This window comes from Pituophis catenifer, unplaced genomic scaffold, assembly GCF_029215685.1.
Source record: "Pituophis catenifer annectens isolate HBS135680 unplaced genomic scaffold, rPitCat1.0.hap2 SCAF_7, whole genome shotgun sequence".
NCBI lineage: Eukaryota > Metazoa > Chordata > Lepidosauria > Squamata > Colubridae > Pituophis > Pituophis catenifer.
Window position 1 is genome coordinate 87,175,035 of NW_027256887.1, and position 21,292 is coordinate 87,196,326.

The 21,292-nt window shown below is 42.8% G+C and overlaps 1 protein-coding gene across 1 annotated transcript; it reads right to left on the reverse strand.

The window, feature by feature from the left end:
• Positions 1–616: 616 nt before the first annotated feature.
• On the reverse strand, positions 617–16,482 carry TSGA13 (testis specific 13). The gene is made up of 5 exons (XM_070947940.1): positions 16,429–16,482; positions 10,192–10,398; positions 7,944–8,059; positions 2,878–2,987; positions 617–807 (listed from the first exon to the last, which is right to left on the reverse strand). The coding sequence occupies exons 1-5, from the start codon at positions 16,480–16,482 to the stop codon at positions 617–619; spliced, it is 678 nt and encodes a 225-aa protein (XP_070804041.1).
• Positions 16,483–21,292: the final 4,810 nt, after the last annotated feature.

The following is a 21,292-nucleotide window of genomic DNA, read 5'->3' on the forward strand; positions in this document are numbered from 1 at the left end:
CTCCACAAACCCCACTCCCCTCAGCACTGATGATATTACCTAGTTGGGTCATGAAACATCTGTCACCAAGCTCAGAGATCGCAAAGGACCACACAGAAAAAATATTATCTCTGGTCGCAAATACAGGACAATTTCTCTACTTGGCAGTTAAACTGCCAGCAAAGTTCAAGCAAACTCCACCAGAACAGAATCAAAATCTGGAGCATGAATAACTTTTTCCCAGCATCCCCCTTCCCTCATTGGTCGTGCTCCTTGGTCAAGATCTTCTCCTACAGAGGTGGGGAGCCCGTGGCCCCTTTACAACCTTGTGGACTTCAACTCCCAGAATTCCTTAGCCAGTATGGCCCCTTTGCCACCCGTGCACTTCAACTCCCAGAATTCCTTAGCCAAAGAGGCTGGCTGAAGAATTCTGGGAGTTGAAGTCCACAGGTTGTTAAAGGGGCCATGCTGGCTCAGGAATTCTGGGAGTTGAAGTCCACAAATCATCTAAGGGCCACTATTCCCCACACCCCTGTCCAATGAGACCACCAACCATCAATATCTTTGGTAGGATCCGAAGTCTCCACATCACAGAGAAACCCACCCTGCAGAATGCAGTCAGTCAGCTAAGATTTTACTAGGGGGAATTTAATACCACTGAGTTATTTACAATCCAGAGAGGGGCTTTTCCATGTCTAAACCCGTCTTCTCCTGGGACAATAAAGGTGGGTTTCATTTCTGTCAGGCAGGAAAGGGTCAGGGGCTCCCACTGAATCTTCGCTGCAGACCATCCCTGAATCCTCGGAAGGGGTTGATTTTTCAAGTCATCTGCAAGGAAAAACGGGAAAGTGACTATGCTAGCTCTGTTTGCAGGTAGTCCTTGACTTACGACTTAAACTGGGTGAAACCAGGCTTAATAGCAGTGATTGGGGGAGGGATCTTGGAGTCTTAGTGGACAACCAGTTAAATATGAGCTAGCAGTGTGCAGCGGCAGCCAAAAAAGCCAATGCAATCCTAAACTTCATTAACAGAGGGATTCAATCAAGATCAAGGGAGGTACTAATACCACTCTATAAAGCCCTAGTAAGACCACACCTAAAATCCTGCATCAAGCTTTGCTCACCACACTATAAAAAGGACGTTGAGACTCTAGAACCGTGATGGCGAACCTATGGCACGCGTGCCACAGGCGGCACGTGGAACCATGTCGCCTGGCACGCCGGCTCAGCTGCGGTGCGCATGCGTCGGAGTCTCTGGAGGCTGGGGACAGCAAAAAAGTCACTTCCTGTCCAACCAGAAGTTGGGAAACGGGCTGAGGGGGTGGGGAAGGCTGTTTTCGCCCTCCCCAGATGCATAGAGAGGATCTGGAACCAGGTGAGAAAGAAAAACGGGCCTACCGGGCCATCATGTGCTAGGAGCAGGAGGAAGGGGGGGGGTTGCATGCGCGGGGCGAGGTGCATAGAATTATGGGTGTGGGCACACATGCACACAAACCTCCCCTCCCCCTCCCCTTCCTGGCACGCGATGGCAAAAAGGGTAGCCATCGCTGCTCTAGAACAATGTTTCTCAACCTCTGCCAATTTAAGATGGACGGACTTCAAGCTCCCCAGCCAGCTATGTTTACAGGGGAATTCTGGGAATTGAAGTCCATTCATTTAAAAGTCTTTAAGGTTGAGAATCACTGCTCTAAAAAGAGTGCAGAGAAGAGCAACAAATATTATTAGGGGACTGGAGGCTAAAACATATGAAGAATGGTTGCAGGAATTGGATACGTCTAGTTTGATGAAAAGAAGGACGAGGGGGCACAAGATAGCAGTCTTCCAATATCTCAGGGCCTGCCACAGAGAGGAAGGGGTCAAGCTATACTCCAGACAAAGAATAATGGATGGAAACTGATCAAGGAGAGATTCAACCTGGAAATAAGGAGAAACTTTCTGACAGTGAGAAGAATCAAGCAACGGAACAGAAGTTGCCTTCAGAAGTTTTGGGAGCTTCATCACTAGAAGCTTTCAAGAAGAGACTGAACTGCCCTCTGTCAGAAATGGTGTAGGGTCTCCTCTTGGGCTGGGGGAAGGGGTTGGACTAGATCAGGGGTCACCAACCTTTCGGACCTCAGGGACCACTAAAATTCATAATTTTTAAATCCCGCGGATCACTAATATGATCTGCCTAATGAATGGCGGGGTGGGCGTGGCAAGGTGGCCATGTGACTGGGCGGGCGTGGCCAACTCGATGTCACTCACATCGAGGTGCGCCTTGCCAGCCTCTACTCGCCACTCCTCGCCTCCCCGCCCGGGCTCCTTAGGGCCCCAACAGGAAGCAGTTGTTGGAGCTAAGCAGCCACCGCGAGAAAGAGTTGGCAAAACAGCTCAGTTCAAATTGGATCTGACCAAGAAGGAGGCGCAGCAGAAGCACCTCACTGAGGACTAGGAGCATAGGCTTTCCAAGCAGAGGGAAGACCTGCGGGAGTGCAAGGCCAGGTACCAGCGCCTGGAGGCTCAGTGGGCTGAGGTGGTCAGCCAGTTCCAGGCCATGATGCAGTCCCACTGGAACGAGGCCCTCCCGTTCTTCGCCACCAGCGGCACTTCCCTCCAGCCTTCGCCCAAAGCCCCACACCAGGAGGTCGAAGCAGACCCCAAGTCGGAATTTCTGCCCCCCTCCAATCCTCACAAAAAGACCCCGAAGGGGGAGACTCTCTGCAGCAACACAAACGTTCATTGCACGTATTCAGCCCAGGGGCCGTACTTTGAGGACCCCTGATTTAGTGCAATATACAAAATGCAAATAATTTTTCTGTGGACCACACCACAATTTTTTCGCGGGCCACCAGTTGGTGACCGCTGGACTAGATGATGACCTACAAGGTCCCTTCCAACTCTGTTAATCTGTCAATCTTACCTAGTCTGGAATGAAGGTGTAGCTGAGGGTACAACCTCTGTAAACGCTTCTCGGCGTAATTTTTGGAAAAACGCGCGTCGCCTTTGAAATCCTTCTTGCTGGTGAACCTGCTGAAAAGACAAGATACGTTTGTCAAGAATGCGGCAATCTCCTTTTGCACGTTTAGAAATCCCAATTTGGACCCCAGATTATTCCGGTGGCTAACGAAAGATTTGCTAAAAAGGATTTAAAATTATGATTATTATTATTCATTAAATATGAAAGTCAGTTAACTGATCATTTAAAAATGCATCACAAATACCATTGACTGGTGCTAATGGTTGATACGGGTTGCTGTCAGCATCCTAGGTATCAACCAAATATATTATTATTATTATTATTATTATTATTATTATTATTATTATTATTGTTATTATTATTGTTGTTGTTGTTGTTGTTGTTGTTATTATTATTATTATTATTATTATTATTATTAATTAAACATGAAACTCAGTCAACTGAACATTCAAAAATGCATCACAAATACCATTGACTGGTGCTAATGGTTGATACGGGTTGCTGCCAGCGTCCTAGGTATCAACCAAATATATTATTATTATTATTATTATTATTATTATTATTATTATTATTATTCATTAAACATGAAACTCAGTCAACTGAACATTCAAAAATGCATCACAAATATTATTGACTGATGCTAATGGTTGATAGGGGTTGCTGCCAGCATCCTAGGTATCAACCAAGTACCTTCTTAAGATGTACGATGTTCCAGGTAGCGCAGTTTTTTGCAGTTCCGCTGGTGTTATTGCAGGGAGCTGCAATTTGTTGATGTATTTTATAAAATTCTTGGACATGGTACCAAGTGCCCTGATGACAATGGGTATCACTGTTTCATCCATAACCGTGTAGTTTCGATGACCAGGTCGCGATATTTCGTGATTTTTTCCAGTTCTTTTTCTTCGACTCTGGCGTCTCCTGGTACCGCGATGTCAATAAATTGTACGTTTCGGTTTTCGACAACTGTGATATCTGGCGTGTTGTGTTCCAAATGACGATCCGTCTGTATTCGAAAGTCTCACAAGATCTTCACCTTCTCATTTTCTATACCTTTTCCCACTTTATGTTCCCATGACTTTTTGGATACAGGAAAGTCGTATGTTTTACATAATGACCAGTGGATTAATTGAGCAACTCGGTCGTGTTTAGCTTTGTAATCAGTTTGTGCGATTTTGCTGCATTCACATATGAAATGTGAAACAGTTTCGACTTTGTTGTTGCATAGTCGGCAGTTTGGATTGTCGGTGGATTTTTGTATCTTTGCTTTCATGGCATTAGTTTGTAGTGCTTGTTCTTGAGCAGCGAGTATTAAACCTTCCATTTCTTTCTTGATGGTTCCCATCTCAAGCTATACCCATGTAAAGTTGTCATCACATTTTACTTCAATGTTTCTTTTTTATAAAATTAAACTTTATTGTTAAAAAGAAAAAACATTTAAAAACATACAAGTTTCTCTCAATTGAGAAACAAATTTACATATACAGTACATAAACTTCACCTATTGACTAATTTCCATTATTCTATATAAATATATTATATGTGTTATATGTACATATATACAAACATACAATAAAATATTCCATATTCTATACCTCTGACAGTGCTGTTTTTTGTTATATTAATTTCTTCTAAATTTCATCTCTACCCATTTCCTTTCCTCTGGTTTATCCATTGGTACCATCTATTCCATGTTTCATAATATTTAGAGTCCTCCTTATCCTGTAACTCTAAAGTTAGTCTGTCCATCTCTGCGCATGTATATATTTTTTGTATTAATTCCTGGTCCGTTGGCAGTCGATCGCTTTTCCAAAATTGTGCTAGTGCTAATCTTGCCGCCGTGATTATATGAAGTATTAGGTATTTTATGTTATTTCAGATGTTCTTTTTGATCATGCCCAATAAAAAAATCTCAGGTTCTAAATCAATTTCACAATCTGTAATTTCTCTTATCCATATTCTTACCTTGTTCCAGTATTTCTTAATGATCGGGCAAAGCCACCAAGCATGGTAAAAGGTTCCCTGTGTTTTTCTGCACTTCCAACAGGCCGGATCTACATTTGGGTACATTTTCACTATTTCAATGTTTTTTCAAGTGCTGTTCATGCAAAGCTTTGGTTCGCCATCTGTTTAATCTGCCATCCAGCTGTTTTTCCTTATATTCTGCCTTTGTTTCTGTTGTTTTTATAATGTTCTCTGTTTTCACAGCCTCAAGCAATTTTTCTGTACTTTGGTTCACATAATAATTCAAACTTTGTTTTTCTTCTTCTACAGTTTGATGGATTTGCAATAGTCCTCTGCTCTCTATTTTTCTTGGCAGGTACAACCTGTTGATGTCACTTTGTGGATGTAAAGCATGGTACATATTTAAAACTTTGTGCGTTTTCCGGTCCAAGTTTTCCAATTCAGCCAAAGTCCAGTTGACGATTCCAGGTGAGTAGCGTTATCACTGGAACTGCCCATGTATTAATGCCTCTAATTATGTTTCCAGCATTCAGCTTTTATTTTATTTATTTAATTTATTTATTTTATTTTACTGAATTTGTATACCGCCCTACTCCCGAAGGACTCAGAGCGGTGAACAGCCATAGAATAAAACATATAAATACAAAATTTAAAATAAACTAAAACGAATTAAATAATTTGGCTGAACAAATTTAAAATATTTAATATTTTGTGGACCCTCCTGATGTATTCCTTTTGCATTGACTCTTTTACTTTTCCATTCAAGATGTTATCTGCTTCCAATATGCCTAGGTATTTGTAACCATCATCCTTTGCTAATGCTTTTGCTATGTTTCCATTTCCCAGTTCTATTCCTTCTATTTTTTCCCATTTTTCCTTGCTGCATGGATAATATAGCACATTTTTCAAGTCCAAAGTTCATTTTGATGTCGCTGCTGAACAGTTGAACTGTGTTGAGTATTGATTTAAGTTCAGTGGGGCTTTTCGCATACATTTTTAAGTCATCCATGTATAGTAGATGGTTTATCTTGCCATGTTGGCTTGAGATTTGGTATCCCAGTTTTGTGTTTCGTAGGATTATTGTCAGTGGAATTAATGCGATGTTGAACAGTAGTGGTGAAAGTGAGTCTCGTCCGATGTTGACATCACCAATGTTCTCCTCATTTGCTGTTAGAATGTTTTCCATTTTTGCATCATCCTCATCATCATCATCATCATCATCATTATTATTATACAAAACACATCAAGAAATTGCAGGTTCCTGCAATAACACCAGCGGAACTGCAAAAAACTGTGTTACTCGGAACATCATATATTTTAAGAAGATACTTGGTTGATACTTAGGATGGTGGCAGCAACCCGTATCAACTATTACTACCAGTCAATCGTATTTGTAGCACATTTTTAAATGTTTAGTTGACTGACTTTCATGTTTAATGAATAAAAGAGATGATGATAATAATAATAATAATAATAATAATAATAATAATAATAATAATAATAATATCATCTCCATATCTAGGATTTCAGTCCAGAAATAAACGCATTTGTAGACATGAAGCATCGACTTCTTACGAATAACGATGTGGCGATCGAAAAGAGAAAGGAAAAATTAACATCACTAAAGGGGATCACGTGACCCCTGGGATGCTACGACCGTCATAAATACGAGTCAGTTGCCAAGCTTCTGAATTTTCATCACGTGACCCTGGGGATGCTGCAATGGTCCTAAGTGTGAAACAGGGTCATAAGTCGCTTTTTTTCAGGGCCATTGTAACTTCAAACCATCACTAAATGAACCGTTGTAAGGCGAGGACTACCTATCAGGGGTCAGCTCAGAAGTATGACCACGTGTCAGTCTTGATTTGGGGCCTGACATCTCTTAAATTGCTTTAATGAGTGGTGCGGTGGCCTAGAGATGGAGCTCTCGCCTCACAATCAGGAGGCTGCGAATTCGATCCTAAGTAGAGGCAGATATTTCTCTGTCTGGGCGCAATGAGAATATATCTGCCGAACAAAACTCCGCACTGGTGACAGGAAAGGCATCCGGCCATTAAAACACTCTGCTAGCTCCATTCAGCTGCCCAGACTCCACCCCGTAAGGGATTATGGGATCGTTAAAAGAGGATGATGATCTCTTAAATTGCTTTAATAGAAAAGAAAAACCAGATAAGATTTTAGAATGTGCTGAAATGGACAGATTAACAAAAGAAATTAAAGAAAAAGAAGAGACAGACTATTATAGAATATGGAATAAATGGTATAAATGGCTGAAGACTAGAAATAAAGAATAAAGATTATTAGGAGAGAAGAGAAGAGTGTCAGCACTTCAACCTGCATTTACTCTAGTGCTGACGTAAGAAGGAGAAGAGGGGGCAGCTGGCAAGAGGACGCTTGACTTCTCACCTACTTATTTCCCCTGAAGATAATATCCCCTAGGAGATGAGATGGGAGGGGGACATTCCTGGGAGCTGAAGTACTAGATATGGGGAGAGTGATTTGGAAGAGGGCCAATGAGATGCCGAGAATTGGGGAACGGAAAGGGAAGGTTTGGGATCAGGAAGTCAGTATTGGCTATGCCACAATCGGGGACAGATTGTCGTGCTTAATAAAATGAAAGATTTCTTCAAAGATTACTTGTTTGGAAATGCAATTTATTTGAGACGACATCGAAACCTGACTATATGACTATATGACTATAATATATATATATAACAAATGTATGGAGTGAAATAAAAATGTATATAAAGAATGTAGAAATGTATAATATTAAAGATATAAGTAAAATATATAGTAGATCTTTACAGGGGGGAAGGGGGAAAAAAGGACAATGGGGGGGGGAAGAGAGGAATGAAATGAAGACATAGGGGGGAAAAAGACAAAATAACAGAAGGAAGACCATGATGAAACGATGCTTAAAAATGATAAGATATTTATATGTTGTATGTTATGTGAATGTCATATATGTATTATAATAAAATCACAAATTTAAAAAGAAAAGAAAAGAAAAGAAAAAACCACAAGGCACAGCCTGTAGGATTTGGTACCTTAATTGCGTGGGGATTTTCAGCTTTTTGATTTCCATCCCGGGGGGCACTTTGGATGAGACCCCCACTGGGGGTAAACAGCGGGGGGTTTGATTCCGGAAGCTCTGCGGGAAAGGCTGGGTAGGAAAGGAAGAGAGTCAGTGCCCTTGCGAAGTGGGGGGGTGTTACATTGGATACAGGCAGTCCTCTACTTATGACCATTATTGAGCCCAGAATTATGGTCATAAATTGTGGTTGGTTCTTAAGTGGGTCGCCATATGGCGGTGCCCAGTTTTACAATCTTTTCGGTGGCGGTCGTTAAGTGAATCCAATATCCACGATGGGCAGTATTTGAGCAGAAACAGATGAAAAAAAGTTAATTAATTGTGGTCGCGTGTGCATGGGATAGCCATAAATGTGGACTTGTGGCCGGGGACCCAACATGGGATCATGTGACCGGGAGGATGGGTGTTGGAGCTTCGAATGTGAGCCTTAAGGAGCTCTGTCATAACGACTTAAGTAGGTCTGTCATAACTTCAAATGGTCACTAAAGCGGCCAGTCATAAGTTGAGGACTACCTGTATCTTTCCAGGATGTGCAATATTCACACACAGACACACACACAACCCTAATCCTTCTCTTACCATTCTGTGCAGCAGGCTATGTAAGCCACCAAACTGATTTTTGTTCATCCAAGTTTAGGATTAAAACGGGGGGTTGGACTAGATGACCTCTAGGGTCCCTTCCAGCTGTTATTCTGTAAATGTGTGGTTGAACCAATCCCCAAGGGATACAGCCACTCTCTGGATTCCCTCCTATTAAATGGGAGGGGACATCTTTCTTTCTTTCTTTCTTTCTTTCTTTCTTTCTTTCTTTCTTTCCTTTTCTTTTCTTTTCTTTCTTTTTCTTTCTTTCTCTCTCCCTCGCTTCTCTCTCTCCCTCCCTCCCTTCTTTTCCTTCCTTCTTTCCTTCTGTTCTTTATTTCCCTTCTTTTCCTTCCTCTCCCACCCTCCCTTCTCCCCTTCCTTCCTTTCCATTCTTTTTCTTCCTTCTTACTTACCTACCTAACTTCCCTTTCCTTCCTTCCTTCCTTCCTTCCTTCCTTCCTAACTTCCCCTAACTTACTTACTTACTTCCTGCCTGCCTGCCTACCTAACTTCCCCTTCCTTCCTCTTTCTGTTCTTTTCCATCCTTCCATCCTTTGTTCCTAACTTCCTTTCTAGCTTCCCCTAATTAACTTACTTACTTCCTGCCTGCGTACCTACCTAACTACCTAACTTCCCCTAACTTCCTTCCTTCCTTCCTGCCTGCCTGCCTACTTAACTTCCCCCTCCTTTCTATTCTTTTCCTTCCTTCCTTCCTTCCATTCCTTCCTTCCTTCCTACCTACCTAACTTTCCCTTCATTCCTTTCCTTTCCCTTCCCTTCTTTTCCTTCTTCCTTTTTTCCTTCCTTCCTTCCGTCTTTCCTTTCCTTCCCTCCCTTTCCTTCTTCCCTTTTTTATTCCTTCTTCCTTCCCCTTCCTTTCCTTCTTCCTTTTTTCCTTCCTTCCTCCTTTCCTTTCCTTTCCTTCCCTCCCTTTACTTCCCTTCCGTCCTTTCCTTTCCTTTCCTTTCCTTTCCTTTCCTTTCCTTTCCTTTCCTTTCCTTTCCTTTCCTTTCCTTCCCTTCCTTTCCTTTCCTTTCCTTTTTCCTTCCTTCTTCCTTTCCTTCCCTTCCCTTCCCTCTTCCCTTTTTCCTTCCTTCCTCTGTTCCTTACTTACTTACTTACTTACTTCCTACCTACCTACCTAACTTTCCCTTCATTCCTTTCCTTTCCCTTCCCTTCCTTTCCTTCTTCCTTTTCCTTCCTTCCTTCCTCCTTTCCTTTCCTCCCTTTCCTTCTTCCCTTTTTTATTCCTTCTTCCTTTCCTTTCCTTCTTCCCTTTTCCCTTCCTTCCTCCTTTCCTTTCCTTCCCTCCCTTTCCTTCTTCCCTTTTTTATTCCTTCTCCCTTTCCTTTCCTTTCCTTTCCTTTCCTTTCCTTTCCTTTCCTTTCCTTTCCTTTCTTTTCTTTTCTTTTCTTTTCTTTTCTTTTCCTTTCCTTCCCTTTCCTCTCCTTCCCTTCCTTCTTCCCTTCCCTTCCCTTCTTCCCTTTTCCCTTCCTTTCCTTTCCTTTCGTTTCATTTCCTTTTGTTTCCTTCCCTTCCCTTCCCTTCCCTTCAATCCTTCCCCTTCCATCCATCCTTCCATCTATTTTCACCTGTCGGGTGAAAGGGCCGAGTCCCCTTACCCTCCTGGACAAATCCTTGGGGAAGTACTGGAAGGGGGTGGCGAGGTGCTGGCCAGAAACGAGCAGAGGGAAAGGGTTGTTGGTGACGACCAGGGCTGTCTTGTCCTGGTTGAATTCCGAAGATCTCAACATGACGGCAATTTCTCTCCGGTGATGTTCCAAGCGCTCTTGGAATTCCGCGTCAGTCGGAGGGATAAAATACTGCGTCTGCGAAGAGACGGGAAAAGCTGGTGAGAAGGAAAGGCAGCTGTTCGAGGGTCTCCAAAATTAGGATTTGAGGTCACTGGGAGGAAGGGAAGAAGCATTCGAGGTCAAAAAAGTCAAAATGGCACCTATGGCAGGAGGACTAAAGTCCGCCGCCTTTAGGCCTGAAGGGGGCAGGGCTTGGATCCCCCCGTTCGTGGTGCCCGGTTTGACTCTCCCATGACAGATCCCCTACAAGTAGTTCTCGGCTTACAACAGTTCATTTAGTGACCGTTGGAAGTTACAACGGCACTGCAAAAACTGACTTATGACCGTTTTCCCCACACGACCGTAACAGCATTCCCGTGGGTCATGTGATCAAAATTATGACGGTCGCCGTGTCCAAGTGCCAGCTTTTGACAAGCCAAGTCAATGGAGAAGCTGTCGTAAGTGTGAAAAAAACGGTCGTAAGTCCCTTTTCTTAGGGCCCTGTTTTAAAGATGTTTTATTAGTACATTTTTCTTAATGAACGTAAAAAAAACTCAATATCTATCTGAACGACGTGTTGTCTGGGTACAATTAATTTTGAATAGAAAAAACAAAAATCGTAATAGTAATCACAGCACATATCAGTAATAATCACATTGTAATAGTATGATTAGCTTATCCATACTAAACAATTTTCAGGGGATAATCAATTATTCTCTTAACCTTTTTTAGTTTCTAACCTCAGTTTTTTCTGTTAGTTAGCCATTGGTAAAAACAAGTCCCATGTTAAAAATTATTTAATTCCTTTTAAACTGTTTTAAATTTTATATGTGTTCGTTTTTATTTTCGGCTGTGCACCGCCCTGAGTCCTTCAGGAGAAGGGCGGTATAAAAAAAATTAAATAAATAAATAAATAAAAAGTATTCTATTTCTTCCTTTTCTTTTAAGTGTTAAATCTATCCATCTCAGCACCTTCTAATATTTTTATTTTATTTAAAACACTTTCCTCTGCAGACGGTCACTAAATGAGCCGCTGTAAGTCGAGGACTACTGGTGATCTTCCAAAATGGCCACTCCATTTTGTGTCCGCAGAAGTCTCTGGGTTGGAGAACGTGGTTGCAAGCAAAGTGGGGTGACATGAAAAAGCTGGATCCTTTATCCCCTTTCCTGAAAGGTCAACAAGAGTGCTTATCAGGTGTGGGATTCAGCCGGTTCGGGTGAATCGGATGCTACTTTTACTTTTACTTTTCTGGTTCATCGAACTGGTAGTTGCAAGGACTGGCTGGCTCCGACCACTCCGCCCCTTCCAGGAGTCTCCACGTGGCCTGTTTTGGATGCCAGGTAAGCACAGGGCCCACCTGGAGGTTCTGGTGGGGCGAAAAATGGGCCTCCCGGAAGTTCTGGAAGTCTGGAAACGGGCCCGTTTCCGGCCTCCAGAGGGCCTCCGGAGCCCAGGGGAGGCTGTTTTCACACTCCCCGCCGTCGCCGCCATAGTGCAGGAGGCCGAGGAGGCCATACCCATCATAGCCACGCCCACCCAGCAACTAAGCAGAGAACCAGTTGCTAAAATTTTTGAATCCCACCTTTGGTGGTTATCCTATATTCTCTCCCCACATTTCCATTTCAATCCTGCTCTGATTCTACCCCATTCCTTAATCCAGTCCTTAAAACTCATTATCCCATTTCCTTGTCCCAAAAGAACTTTTTCACGAGGCAACTGGACTTTCTTATTTTTCTTTGAAGACGTTTGTTAAGCAGGCAATGTGGTCTCTCTCCAGTCTACAACAAAGTCCTTAAAAAGATTCCAAGGAGCTTCCATACCGTAAGAAGAAAAATCCAGTCGGGTTCCAAAAAAATACACTGGAAATAAAAAGGAGCCCTCCGTTTATTGGGTTTTCCAGAAACTTCAGTGACAGCAACATGTTTCTGGGGTGGCTGACAAAATAGCGGAATGAGTGGATGGATTTTTAGAGGGTTCTGGGGTTTGGTGCTTGAGATGCTCCAGGGGGGTTTTGTAATTGAGTGAGCCTTGTGTCTTTTGCTATTCTAATGGTGGTGAATAAATCCGATTATGTCCTAAAGGTCATGTCCTGTCCTTGGAATTTGGTGTGTGTGTGTGTGTAAATTCTTAATCCCATCATCTTCAGCCTTCTGTGGGAGCTGTGGCTCAACATGTTTTATGAATAGGATAGGCTGGCTTTTTTAATAGGTATAAAATATCCATTTCTAAAAACTTGAGGCTTCTACTTGAGGCTATGGCAGGAAGACTGGGGCTGCTTTCTGCCTTTGTTTAAAAAAAAAAAAATCTCCATTTCTCCTTTTGGGGAAATATAATATTCTGCCTCTTTTAATATCCCCCAAAATATTTCATTCTCTGGGGGAGGGGGCTTCCCACAACATCCACTTTCATTACTCAGGTGTCTCTGAGGACGCAGATAAACCTCCAAGCGGCCTCAATGACTCTCAAAAAGAGTGCAAATGACCAGCTGTCTACAAGGAATATCAATCCTTCCATTCCCCACCATCTAGTCAGAACTGAGGAAGCTTGTCTGGAAGAAATGATACCGCTACGTATTGAATTTAAACCAGAGTTGTTCCTATTGGGTATCCTTCCTGAAAAAATAAGTAAGGAAAATATTTACCTGATTATACATGTAATAACAGCGGCAAGAATTGTTTATGCTCAAAATTGGAAAGCAGAGAAAATACCTTTGGAAGAAGAAGTAGTACAATTTTTTTTTTTTTTAGATTGTGCAGAAATGAATAGATTCACTTTGATGATTAAGGATAGGGAAGAGTTAGAATACTTTAAGATATGGAATTACTTTTATCGCTGGTTGGAAAAGAGTTACCAATGATTAATTTTATAATTATGTATAAAAACTCGACGACTAAGAATATTGTTTTAGCAATGAATTGTTATAATGGTTTGGATGAAGATCAAGATAGAAGAAACTTATGGAAGGAGAAGAAGAATTTTGGAAGATAACACGGAGATGTCACAGAGAAGGGATGACTGATGTTCTGTCCCCAACCACACGCACACACACCAACAGACGTTCAAGAGTTAAAGACCAAACCAGACGGCAAAATCCTTTTCCTTATGATAACGGAACTTGGCAACAACCTAGTGGCTGCCTGCCAAGAGTTTATTATTTACAAAGAGGAGAGATAATTTCTCCCCACTTCTGATGCATCAAAAGAAACAGCTCAATAATTACGGAGTCAATCAAGTCCAGAGATAATCCAGCAAAGTCTATAGCCAAAAGTCCCGCAATGCAGAATGGCGTGGAAGCTTTCAGCTTTGTTCGTCACAAGGTTTGACTGGCCACCACGCTCCCTTTTATATCCTGTGGGGTGTGGTCCAGTGACTCAGCCTAATCTCAGCCTTTTCTTCTGTTGTGCGCGCTTATCTCTGCGACGCTGCCGAGGATCCAGCCAAGACTCATTACCCTCATCACTGTCCACCTGTGGCTGCGTGGACGTGCTTGGCCCCAGCCCTATCTCTTGCCCTTCGGCGGACACTGAAGGCATTGCCAGAGAGGAGGGTCCTGGAGAGGGAGGCCTTGCCAACTCCTCTCCTTCACTCTCAGAGTCCTCTCCTGACGATGACACAGGCTCAGGTAACGGAGCCACAACACCTGATGTATTATTAAATGTTTGTTTGTCTCAAAAATTTTTAAAAAAACTTAAAAAAAAAAAAGAACTGAGGAAGCTTCCTGGATGAGAAGCGAAATGTCTTCAGAGAAAAAAAACACCCAGAAAGTCCAGTTGCCTCTTGAAAAAGTGCCTTTGGGACAACTATGGCCTGGATGACTGAGAATCTCCATAAACATCCCATTTCTTTGATTTGGAGAGAAACCTGGGCATCTTCTTCCCTTGTGAGTGATCTCCAGTGATCCTTCCTTTTCTCTCTTGTCTGAAGACTGGGCTGGATTGCTTAACCAATCAGTTGCCTTGGCTTTGGCCCAGGCATTGTGAGGTGCCACCCAGTGGTAAGATAAAAATAATTTAACAACCAGTTCTCTGCCCTAATGACCGGAGAGTGGGCGTGGCCACGGTGGGCATGGCCAGGGAGTGTGACAGGCAGCACTCGGCCTCCTGCACCCCCCTGGGAGCAAAAATGGGCCACTGGGGAGGGCGCATTTATTTATTTATTTTATTTTTATTGAATTTCTATACAGCCCTACTCCCGAAGGACTCAGGGCGGTGTACAGCCAGAAATAAAACCATGACAATAGAAAAATTAAAAACAAGTGAAAACAATTAAATCAATTGGCCGAAAATTCTAATAAAACAACCCATTAAAAAAGTAAAAATATTATTATTATTTAGGCCAGCCCTGCTTGTTGGAATAGTTTTTAGGGCACGGCGAAAGGTACGCAGGTCGGTAATCCTACGAATCTCCGGGGGCAGCTCATTCCAGAGGGTCGGGGCCCCCACAGAGAAGGCTCTCCCCCTGGGGGTCGTCAGCTGGCATTGTCTAGCTGACGGCACCCAGAGGAGCCCCTCTCTGTGGGAGCATACCGGTCGATGGGAGGCTATCGGTGGCAGAAGGCGGTCTCGTAGATACCCAGGTCCCATGCCATGGAGCGCTTTAAAGGTGGCAACCAACACCTTGAATCGCACCCGGAAGACCACCGGGAGCCAATGCAGCTCACGCAGGAGCGGTGTTACATGGGAGCGTTGGGTCACTCCCATAATTACCCATGCGGCCGCATTCTGGACCAGTTGGAGCCTCCGGGTGCTCTTCAAGGGGAGCCCCATGTAGAAAACGTTACAATAGTCCAGACGGGAAGTGACGAGGGCGTGAGTGACTATGCATAAGGAGTCCCGATCCAGAAAGGGACGCAACTGGTAAATCAGGCGAACATTGCACCCCCGTGCCCCCTTTTGGGCCTAGTAGACCTCCCCACACTTACCTGGGAGCCAAAAAGGGGCACGTGAGGACTCCTGGAAGGGGTGGGGCACGGAGGAGAGGGGAGGGGCCAGACAGCAATTTAACAAGCAGTTCGTCCGAACTTGCCCAAACCGGCTGAATCCCACCAGTGGTGCCACCTCACAATGCACCTCACAAGCGAAGAAGTTTCTTGGATGAGAAGCGAAACATTTTCAAGAAAAAAAACTTAAGAAAGTCCAGATGCCTTTGAAAAGCGCCATTGGGACTCCACCATGCGCTTACTCTGTATAAGCACAAAAGCTGGGGAGGAATTTGGAGGAACTTCAACCCTACGTGAAGGAGGATCGAGTTGAGACAGACATTATCTAACCCAGTTTCTTGACCTTGGCCACTTGAAAGATGGGTGAACTTCAGTTCCCAGAATTCTCCAGCTGCCTCAGCCACTTTAAGATGGGTGGTGGACTTCAGCTCCCAGAATTCCCAAAATATCTCAACAACTTGAAGATGGGTAGTGGACTTCAACTCCCAAAATTCTCCAGCTGCCTCACCAATTTTAAGATGGGTGGACTTCAACTCCCAGAATTCCACAGCCATCTCAAAAACCTGCAGATGGGTGAATTTCCACTCCCAGAATTCCCCAGCTGAATTCAACAACTTGGAGATGGATGGACTTCAACTCCCAGAATTCCACAGCCATCTCAATAAGCTGCAGATGGGTGAATTTCCAATCCCAGAATTCCCCAGCTGAATTCAACAACTTGGAGATGGATGGACTTCAACTCCCAGAATTCCCCAGCTGTTGCAACAATTTGAAGACCAGTGGACTTCAAGTCCCAGAGTTCCACAGCTCTCTCAAGAACTGGAAGAGAGGTGAACTCAAAACTCCAATAACTTCCCAGCCATCTCGGCAACTTTAAGACATGTGGACTGCAAGTCCCAAAATTCCCCAGCCAGCTGGGAGTTGAAGTCCTCACGTCTTAAGGTTGCCAACATTGGAAAACACCTGATGGAACCAAAGTTAGATTTTGGAAAGAACATTTTCGGAGCAGGGTCGAACTTCACTCTTGGGAATGACCGATGCTTTATGAAAACAACTATTCACTGTACAACGAGACTGATAAACAAAATTTTCCTTCTTTCAATTTTTAAAAAAGATTTTTATTTACCAGATTCGGGTGGGGAGAGAAATGCACCTCGTGCGTCAAATAGAAACTACTCATCGTGCACCGATTTCAACCTGTAAATAAAATAAATATTGTAAATATTTTCCCCCCTGGTTGGAATTAAATTCCATTAAAATCTTTATTTCAAGCTGGAAGAAAGATGCAGGAGAAATGAACGGGAGGCAGGCTGCAGTTAGAAAGGAGGTCTCTATTTACTGAGGAATCAGAAGCGAAGTGACACAACAATTGGTTCTGGGACAGCTGACAAAACAGTCTGGTGAGTGGAGGGGTTATGTAGTTCTGGAGCAGTGATGGCTAACTGTTTTGCCGTCGCGTGCCAAAAGCGGGGGAGCGCAGGCGGTTTGCGCGTGTGTGTGCCCACACCCATAATTCAATGCTTCCCCGCCCGGGGGGGGGCTAGAAGGGACCTTGGAGGTCTTCTAGTCCAACCCCCTGCTCAAGCAAGAGACCCCTCCCCCATTTCAGACAAATCATTGTCCCGTCCCTTTTCAAAAAAAAAACTCCCGTACAACTTCTGGTGGCAAACTGTTCCACTGGCTAATTCTTCTCACTGTCAGGAAGTTTCTCCTTAATTTCCAAGACTCGCTAAGATCGCCTGAGGGTATCGCGGGATTAAAACAGCGAGAAACTTGCCTTCCTGCCTGGATGGTCTATCCCAAAATGCTAGTTTCCCCTTTGTTTAATGTCTGTTTTATTATTTTATTTCGGTTTTGATATATATATATAGCCCCTAGCACCGGAAGGCTGCCGTGGATTTAACAAAGGAAAAGAAAGCAAAACCACGGTTTACACTAATGGGAAACTTCCTGACTTTTTAAATACGTCCCAGTCTTCATTTTAATTTTTTATATCCACACGCAAACACACCCATGCACACATAAGAATATACACACACACCTATATATGTTTGCGTGTGTATATACATACATACACATGAACATACTCATGTACACGTATGACTATATACACCAGTGTTTCTCAACCTTGGAAGCTTGAAGATGGGTGGACTTCAACTCCCAGAATCCCCCAGCCAGCGCTGCTGGCTGGGGGATTCTGGGAGTTGAAGTCCACCCATCTTCAAGCTTCCAAGGTTGAGAAACACTGATATACACAAACTTATTTGCACGGGCCTATATAGATAGCTTTCGCCTTACAATGTTTCATTTAATGACCGCTCCAACCTACAATGGCGCTGAAAAAAGTGACTTATGACCATTTTTCACACTTATGACCCTTGCAGCATCCCTCTGGTCAAAATTCAGCCGCTTCACTTAACAACCGTAGCAAGAAACGTCGTAAAATGGGGCAAAACTCACTTAACCCACGTCTCATTTAACAATAACATTCTACCACACTTATGGCTGTTGCAGCATTCTCCTGGTCACGCGATTGGGGCGTTTGGCAACTGGTTCACATTTATGGCGGTGGCAGTGTCCTGGGGGTCACGTGATCCCCGTTTGCGGCCTTCTGACAAGCAAAGTCAACGGGGAAGCCCAGATTCACTCAACAACCGTGCGACTAACTTAACAACTGTGGTGATTCACTTAACAACGGTTGGCCAGGAAGGTAGTAAAATGGGGCAAAACTCACTTAATAATAACGTTTGTGTGGCAGCCAACATTTTGGGCTCAATTGTGGTTGTAAGTGGAGGATTATCTGTGTAAACCCAGCTGTGAACAGAAATAGCATAACAATAATATAATAGTAGAGTGTGTATGTGTATATATATATATATATATATATATCTGTCTGTCTGTCTGTCTGTCTATCTATCTATCTACTATCTATCAATCCATCCATCCATCTAGCTGCTATCTATCTATCTGCTCTCTCTCTCTCTCTCTCTCTCTCTCTCTCTCTCTCTATCTGCTATCTATCTATCTGCTCTCTCTCTCTATCTATCTATCTATCTGCTATCTATCATCTATATCTATCATCTATCTATCTATCTATCTATCTGCCATCAATCAATCTATCTATCATCTATCTTTCTATCTGCTATCTATCTATCAATCCATCCATCCATCTATCTATCTGCTATCTATCTATCATCTATATCTATCATCTATCTATCTATCTATCTATCTATCTATCTATCTATCTATCTATTTGCTATCAATCAATCTATCTATCTATCATCTATCTATCTGCTATCTATCAATCCATCCATCTATCTATCTGCTGTCTATCATCTATATCTATCTATCTATCTATCTATCTATCTATCTATCTATCTATCTATCTATCTATCTATCTGCTATCTATCTATCTGCTCTCTCTATCTATCTATCTATCTGCTATCTATCTATCATCTATATCTATCATCTATCTATCTATCTATCTGCTATCAATCAATCGATCTATCATCTATCTATCTATCTATCTATCTATCTATCTATCTATCTGCTATCTATCTATCAATCCATCCATCCATCTATCTATCTGCTATCTATCTATCTGCTATCCATCTATCTGCTCTCTCTCTCTATCTGCTATCTATCTATCATCTATATCTATCATCTATCTATTTATTTATCTGCTATCTATCAATCAATCAATCTATCATCCATCTATCTGCTATCTATCTGCTATCTATCAATCAATCTATCTATCATCCATCTATCTATCTGCTATCTATCTATCTATCATCTATATCTCTGCTATCTATCTATCTGCTATCTATCTATCTATCTATCTATCTATCTATCTATCTATCTATCTAATCTAGAATCACTGTTTTCTGTTGTTTAATTCTCCCACCTCATCCATGTCTTTCATTGTTTGATCTCTTGCTTTCTGACATATCGCCTGTCCCGAATGTATATATCATTTGTTTCTGCCCCCTATAAAACTACTCAATCCCCTTTAAGAGACACTTAAACTCTCTCTCTCTCTCTCTCTGTCCCTCCCTCCCTCCTCCCCTCCCCACCTCTCTCATTCAAGGATCAGTTTCATATCAGTGGCATGCCAAACTCAGGATGTTGATCTTTAAAGGTAGGTAAAATGAGGACCCGGTTTGTGGGGGCAATAAGCTGACTTTGTATAAAATATACAAAAGTATGAAGGCTATTGTTTAATGCACTGTAAGCCGCCCTGAGTCTCCGGAGAAGGGCGGCATATAAATCAAATTTAAAAAAAAAAAGGTAACAATTAAAAGTTACTGGAAATCTAATGAACTAACTAACCGAGCTTGGCAAGCTGTGTGAACCCAAACCAAAGTTGCAGACGAATCAGAAATGCCCCAAACAGGAGCAAACTTCACCTGGACAGGTAGAGAAAAGAATTTGGAACAATCTTAAGCCGGTGAGGAGCAGAAGAACTTCAAGAGAACGCCTCAAGATTTGAGACGGTCTGGAGATCTAGGTGAATCCAGTGACATCCTTAACCACAATCTAAGGTACTTCATTTGTGGACATGAGGTGTGTCCACCGCACCTTCTGTCAATTTGGGGGAGGAGGATTGTGAGTCAGCCATCTCCATTTAGTTTAGGAGCGACAGTTGGGACTGTTATAGGAAGATTTGCAAGATTCCACTTATGGAACAGCGGACTTCTGCTCTGTGACACAGATTCATAGAACTGTGGAATCAGAAAGGACTACAGGGCAGGTGTCACCCAACTCAACTTTCCAGTCTGTTAGGATATGGTTTGAGCCTAACAAGTTGTCCAGGCAATCAATATATGTGTACTGTAACACATATCTGTATCTGTATCTGAAAATGTATTATGTGACTTTAAAGTTTTCCTGCTGATGCATTGTAATGCTGAGTCATGCTGTAATTAGTTGTGAACGTATTTAAGGAAGGTACTGTAACGTATTCAGTTTGATGATATGCTACCATTGTGTGAGGAGTTGCTATGATATGCTATCATCGTTGGATGGATCTGCTACCATCGTGGTTTGTGAACCAGAGTGAGTTTGTTATTCTAACCAACTACTGTTTGTGTGGTAAGAAGATATCTGTAACTTCGGACTGATTTAACTGGCAAAGACTTGGATTGATTTAAAGACTATGAGATTATTTTTTCACTACAAAGTAAACTTTTGATAAACCAGTTTGCACATCTCTTATTCATTGCACTCAGCAACGTTTCTCTGTGCTCTACACTCTGCTGGTTGGTAACACAACAACAATATCCTTAACACAGTCCATTCAAGCATCCGTGAGAGGTGACTTATTATTAACAGAATAACAGAGTTGGAAGGGACCTTGGAGGTCTTCTAGTCCAACCCCCTGCTTAGGTAGGAAACCCTACACCACTTCAGACAAATGGTTATCCAACATCTTCTTAAAAACCTCCAGTGTTGGAGCATTCACAACTTCCGGAGGCAAGGAGTTCCACTGGTTAATTGTTCTAAGTGTCAGGAAATTCCTCCTTAGTTCTAGGCTGTGCCTCTCTTGTTTCTTCTCCTGCCTTCAGCTGCTTTGGAGAATAGAAGAGGCATCAGAAAGGACTACAGGGGGCATCCAATTCGATCCAATCCAATCCTTGAGGGGCTGCCACAGAGAGGAGGGGGTCAACCTGTTTTCCGAAGCACCTTTGAAGGCCAGAGAAGGAATAACAGATGGAAACTGAACAAGGAGAGATTCAACCTAGAAAAGAAGGAGAAATTTCCCGGCAGTGAGAAACAATGGAAGTTGTGGGACCTTCATCACTGGAGGCTTTCAAGAAGAGACTGGACTGCCATTTGTTTGAAATAGTATAGGGCCGTGATGGCGAACCTATGGCACGCGTGCCACAGGTGACACGCAGAGCCATATCAGTGGGCACGCGAGCTCAGCTCCAGCGTGTGCCGGCCACCTAAGGTGACCAGATTTTAAGATTGGTAAAGAGGGACACCATTGT